At 40.9% G+C, this 6,042-nt stretch overlaps 1 protein-coding gene across 1 annotated transcript in view; it reads right to left on the bottom strand.

Moving 5' to 3' along the window:
- LOC310775129 (uncharacterized protein) overlaps positions 1-5,615 on the bottom strand; it is a 7,028-nt gene extending 1,413 nt beyond the window's left edge. Inside the window, exons 1-3 of the mRNA XM_083635221.1 lie at positions 5,572-5,615; positions 2,472-2,593; positions 1-394 (exon numbers count right to left, since the gene is read on the bottom strand). The exon at positions 1-394 is cut by the window's left edge and continues 1,413 nt beyond it. Of these exons, the coding sequence (XP_083491347.1) occupies positions 28-394; positions 2,472-2,593 (489 nt within the window). The 5' untranslated portion in view covers positions 5,572-5,615 and the 3' untranslated portion in view covers positions 1-27. The remainder of the gene's footprint in view (positions 395-2,471; positions 2,594-5,571) is intronic.
- Positions 5,616-6,042: the final 427 nt, after the last annotated feature.

Below are 6,042 nucleotides of genomic sequence, written 5' to 3'. Positions count from 1 at the left end.
TGAACTCACCCCAGCTCTGATCGCACGCTACGGTACAATTTCAATTTCAATTTCACGTCTCACAAATTCACCTGGCGAGACGTACGAGTAGGTACATTTTGCATTACCTGGTGAGAGATGAGAGTAGGAGAGGAGGAAATTACCATCGGGGTTACTGGGCAAGTTTCCTAAGTGATCGAGAACGCGCGCCTCTGCGCCTCTGCGGTCGGTAACGTTAGTGCCCGCCCCGGCTGCCACCACCCAGGTACCAGCGTACACTTCGCCCTTTGAAATGGCATCAAGCACGCTGGTTCTGTTGTCGTCGTCAAAGACTCGCTGCAGGCTCGCGTTCAGGTCCTGACTCAGGTTCAGCGGGATGTTTACGGCCAGACTCCACTCGCCGCTCGTCTTGTACCTGCCACGGGAAACATACAATGCGGAACACTTTACACGTTTTACCACTTTCATGAATTTTCAAGCATTTTCTGAAAATGTTATGAATGCATTCAATCGTAAAACGGGTCCTCATTTGTGAAGATGATCTTGCTGAACACAAAGTTCGCTGTTTCATGAACTTTTGTTAGCCACAGTCCTTATTTCAAGCATTTAACCAAAATCCCATTGCCTTTTACAGGTAGGAAGCGGAAGTGCTATCATCCAGGGGCCGGAGTCACATGTGTTCTTAAGATAGATCTTAAGAAATGACAAAAGAGGAAAATTTAGGAAGTTCCTAAATGCAATTCCTCAATATTTTCTTAGTAACAGTCTCATTTCTTACCAACTTCTTAAATTGTCCTACTTAAAGGAACACTCTGCCCATTTTCAACCAGCTTTGTATCATTAGAACATCAGTAGTATACTGTATCAGAAAACTGTCAACTGTTTTGAAGTCTGTCATTTTATTTGACAGTTATTGAGTGTTAAAGTGTGGAACAGTGACATCACTGGTCCACACTAACTCAAATGAATAACTCATTAACTCAAATCAACTCTCAATAACTGTCAAACTAGATGAATGATGAATAGTTTGACAGTTATTGAGAGTTGATTTGAGTTAATGAGTTATTAATTTGAGTTAGTGTGGACCAGTGATGTCACTGGTCCACACTTTAACACTCAATAACTGTCAAATTAAATGACAGACTTCAAAACCGTTTACAGTTTTCTGATATACTACTGATGTGCTAATGATACAAAGCTGGTTGAAAATGGGCAGAGTGTTCCTTTAAGAACTTCTTAAGATAGGGTCTAACTTAATAAACTTTAGGCATACTGCCATTGAGGCTATTCACCTTATTCACCACGCCCACTTTTTCTCTCTTCCGCGTTCAACGCAAACGTATTTGTTCTTCCGGTTCAGTAGTTGCCTTCTGTGGCTAACTAGTTAGTTATGTTATATGGCAGTAAAATGCCACTGAATGACCAAATTGATAATAACTTTTAACCATTTCGAGTAACACTGTTTCCATACGGATCACCAGCGTTAGTTTGTTGTTTATAACGTGGCTATATTCATAACGTTTCTATCTCGGATGCGTTATTTCGAATCGCACATAGGTTACGCTAGTGGGTTTCAGGACGCAACAGCCTCGACTCCACTAACGTCATCTTAAGAGCACAATATTCCTGGAATGCAAGTTTAACTAAACAGTTACATATCCTCTGCATTCTACATAAAATTAAGATATTACGGGTTGTTTTATTTTGTATGTTACATACGTATTGGCCAAGATATGTTAGTTTATCGCGGAGTAATTCTGCTGTTTAGATGCGGAGTGTGCGCGGCCATTTTGCCTGCGGGGTTTTTGGCAAGTCAAAACGGAAATACTATTACGGAATGACGTAATGCGGAAGCGTCCATGTGTGGGCAAAGAATAAGGTGAATAGGAGGCAACCCAAAGTGCTTCCATCTACAAAACCTATTTACAGGTAGAGTAGGACAACTATAGGGCAAAGATTTAAACATTGGCTGGTGTTTGTTGTTGTCTGTCATGTCTGTTGTAAATAAGCCTCTAGCTAATTGTCTTTGCTAGCTCATTGCTAGCAAAGACAATTAGCTAGATAGGCAGAGTGACCCAACACCAAATAAAGATTTATAATAAATGTTAATCTAAATGTTAGGTGTAGGGGAACCTATGTAGACTTTGAACTAGAACCTACTTGTCTAAAATGTATTTAAATATGATATTAGAGGCTTAACATTTCACTGTAGGAATCTTAAGACAGGGGAAGAAGGGCTGTCTTAAAGTTAAGGAAAAAAATCAAGAACAAATTTGAGAACTTTCAACTTTCAAGTTTTTTCTTAGGAATAAACAAGAAAGTTACGAAAATACATAAGAACTGTTTTTGAGAATTTGAGAATCTTTTTTCTTAAGACTAAAGTTTTTTTTTCATAATAAGGTTTTGTGAATCCGGCCCCAGATCTTCTGGACTCATTCCTGCGGTACTCCATAAACCATATCTTGTAGAGAATCTAGAGGAAGTTGACTCACTCTTCCAAGATGCGAGGTACAATGCTCTCAAGCTCCTGGATGTGGATGCTCCTAGCATCCACAAGCTTTCCATCCGACAGGAAGCATGTCAGCACCACAACCATCCAGCACACTGCAGCCATCTACACACGAGTCAATAGAGTGCTTTTAACAAACAGAACAGTCTGGGAGATGATAAAAACAAGAATAACAAGCCCCTCCCTCATTACCACCACTGAGGTGCCCTTGAGAAAGGCCCTTAACCCCAACCGCTCCAGTGGAGCTGATCAGTGACCAGCAGATGTGGTTGTACTGGTCAGCTTCCAGTGTGAATGTGTGTGTGTGAATGTGAACAGAGCGCCCCTGAAAAAGAGAGCATTGCTCTCAGTGAGACTCCTCCCCCTGTATAAATAAAGGTATAAAGAAAATAAGTGCAAACCACGGCACAGTGGTGTGGCCATTCAGCTTTACGGCACCACGCCCGCTCCCACCACCCACATTCCCTTAGCCACTCCCCCTACCCACCCCTCAAATCCCCACTCTCTACCACCTTCCCATCCCTAGCTACGGCTCCCTTTTCCCATGCCCCCTCCCCGCTGGCCCAGCGGTGTGGGAAAAATAAGAGCAAGCCGAAGTACATCACTAACTCAGAGTGTAAATTCCAAAGAAATAGGACCAGCCAGGTCTGTGTGTGTGTGTGTGTGTGTGTGCGTGCGTGCGTGCGTGCGTGCGTGCGTGCGTGCGTGCGTGCGTGCGTGCGTGCGTGCGTGCGTGTGTGTGTGTGTGCGCGCGCGTGTGTGTGCGTGTGCGCAGGCAATAGAGTACCAGCCACACACAGGCACAGCCACAGCCCCACACACACACACACACACACACACACACTCCAGGGAAAAATCAGTTATTTCAACATTGCTAATTAACTACAGTATTACACTACTTAACTGTAGTGATTAGTGAAACATGTATCAAAGAGTCACAATCTCCGCAAGCTGGTTTTGTGGGACAATAACTCTGACTTCTGGGCAACTTTAGGAGTATAGCAGCACTTCATAAGAAAATAAAATAAAAAATAAAAACATGTCAATGTTGAAGAAATGAGTTAATGGATTTGTATGCATCTTTTGACATTTAGTAAGAGCTAAAATTGTGTGCTAAATTAGGCTATAATGTCTGTGCATGAGGTAAGGACATTTCAGGTCACTCGTTATGAATCTGTACTTTGGTGTTAAGAAGCCTGGCAGTTAGCCCTGTAGGGAAAAATACTAACAAAAGATCGGCACATATAAAACGTGTGGGTGAGTTGCATAAGAATAAGAATAAGCAAATACATTACATTATACTTTATGAAAATCCTTAAATTAAATATATCTTTATATAATAAAATATTAGGCTAATTAAACAAAAATAAATCGATGCAATTAAATCAATTTCAATTAATTTGAATTAATCAGTTTTAAAAATGCTGCAGGAGAACAATCGAACACACTTATAGAAACCCATGTCCACTTTTTAATAGCTTGGGCATGTTAATCTATTCACATGAATTGTGGAATTGTCTACACAAAATAATGAATATGGACATACAAATAAACCAAAACAATGAAATGACATGCATCCTGTGCATTCAAATTCAGATTTTCAGGGTCTGTTTTTTATTCTCCGGCCATAAAAACCCATGCAGACAACCTTTGTTTCAGAGTGAATCCCTTTCTCACTTTCTCATTTAGATTTTTTTGTCTGTTATTATGTTTTTTCACCAGGCCCTTGTGACTTGAAAAAAAATAATATTTCTAACGTATGTCCCTCTTGTCCACCCAAAAATAGCTAACTCGTTTTGTTAGCATTCCTCATTTAAATACATTTTTGCCACAAGTTGTTTTTTTTCTTTTGTTTTTTTGCTTGAAGCCATGCAGTTGTCATTGACTTCATTGAGGAACACCAACCAACAGCAACCGCAGCCATGCAAGGACATGAAAGTCATAACTTTTTTCAAACTGTCCCTTTTTCTGGATATCAGCAGATCTAAAAAGCTGCTAATTTTATCCACTGGTAGGTAGAGATGAAATGATATGACAATTCCATATCACGATTATAGTGACCAAAATGATCACGGTTATCAGTATTATCACGGTATTGTATCACAGAAATCATTTCAAGTTTTATATTGAAAACTCGGACCCGAAAAGGATTGATACATTCACTGAAATCATTTATCCAAGGCTACGCGTCTGCATGTCTGCATCTGGGAGACGGTTGCCAACTTTGGTTGATGATGGACGCTATTTAACATGTTTTTCAAAGCATACGGTTATCATAAGGAATTTTTTATCATGGTTATCCTAAGGAATTATATCACGATTACCATTCAAACTGGTTATCGTTTCATCCCTACTGGTAGGTGAACTGATCAGGGTGCTAGAGATAAATCGCACGTTAGTGCTAAAATTTTGGCAATACGACTAAATACTAGTTTACAACTCAAAGTCTACGTGTGGAGTTACTCTTTAAGAAAGTTTTACGAACAAAGCGGGGGGAAATTGAGATGCACTTAAACTCCGAAAATGAAATGTAAAAGTGTTTTCACTTTTTTGATACTGTATATGTTGGGTAAATAATATACGACAGTCAAGTCCTATTAAAGCCATGCTCTTGCTCCTTTCCCACTAACATCTTTGGATTCATCATGATTCCTGATGTTAAAACTAAGCTAAGTTTTTCATGATTTCAATTCCATTCGGAGTGATAATTTGCACCTTTATTGGCAGTGCCTTCTGAAAATAGCTATATTAACAGTATTAAATCCAGTGTCTGTAGCCAGCTGAAGGTGCTTTACCTGCTTTGGCGGTAACATGGCTATATTAACAGTACTAAATCCAGTGTCTGTAGCCAGCTGAAGGTGCTTTACCTGCTTTGTAGGTAAAATGGCTATATTAACGGTACTAAATCCAGTGTCTGTAGCCAGCTGAAGGTGCTTTACCTGCTTTGTAGGTAAAATGGCTATATTAACGGTACTAAATCCAGTGTCTGTAGCCAGCTGAAGGTGCTTCACCTGCTTTGGAGGTAAAATGGCTATATTAATGGTACTAAATCCTGTGTCTGTAGCCAGCTGAAGGTGCTTTACCTGCTTTGGAGGTAAAAGATCAACCCGTCTGCAGTGGTTTTCTTCTGTCTGTTAGGAGGCAAGGTTCTGTCACAGAGTGGAGTCAGGGACGCTTTTTATAGAGGAAGAGGCGAGAGCTTGGCCAAACCCGTGGAGAGGCAACATGCCCTTATCTGAACATATCTTTAAAAAATGAGGAAGAAGGAACGTGAGCCAAGAAAGACGTTGGTGCATTCAGTGTGAGTAAGGACGTTATCACACTGGTCGTGATGAAGATGATCATGCGAATTTTCCTCGGTTGTGGACCAAGGAATCACAACTGAGTTCACCTGTACTGTACGAGGCGGTCTGAGTCCATCGGGGGATTAAGACACGATGGGCCCCTGGGCCCGGACACATAAAGGGCCCCCCCTCTCACATCGCACATACTGTACGCATCGTTAAAGCCAGAATAATAACCTATGCTGCCTTCCAGACACCTGGGACGTGGGT

The sequence above is a fragment of the Poromitra crassiceps genome, assembly GCF_964638095.1.
Source record: "Poromitra crassiceps genome assembly, chromosome: 4".
In the NCBI taxonomy this organism is placed as follows: Eukaryota; Metazoa; Chordata; class Actinopteri; order Beryciformes; family Melamphaidae; genus Poromitra; species Poromitra crassiceps.
The sequence above is the reverse complement of the archived record's forward strand: the minus strand, read 5'-3'. Positions and strand labels throughout refer to the sequence as shown.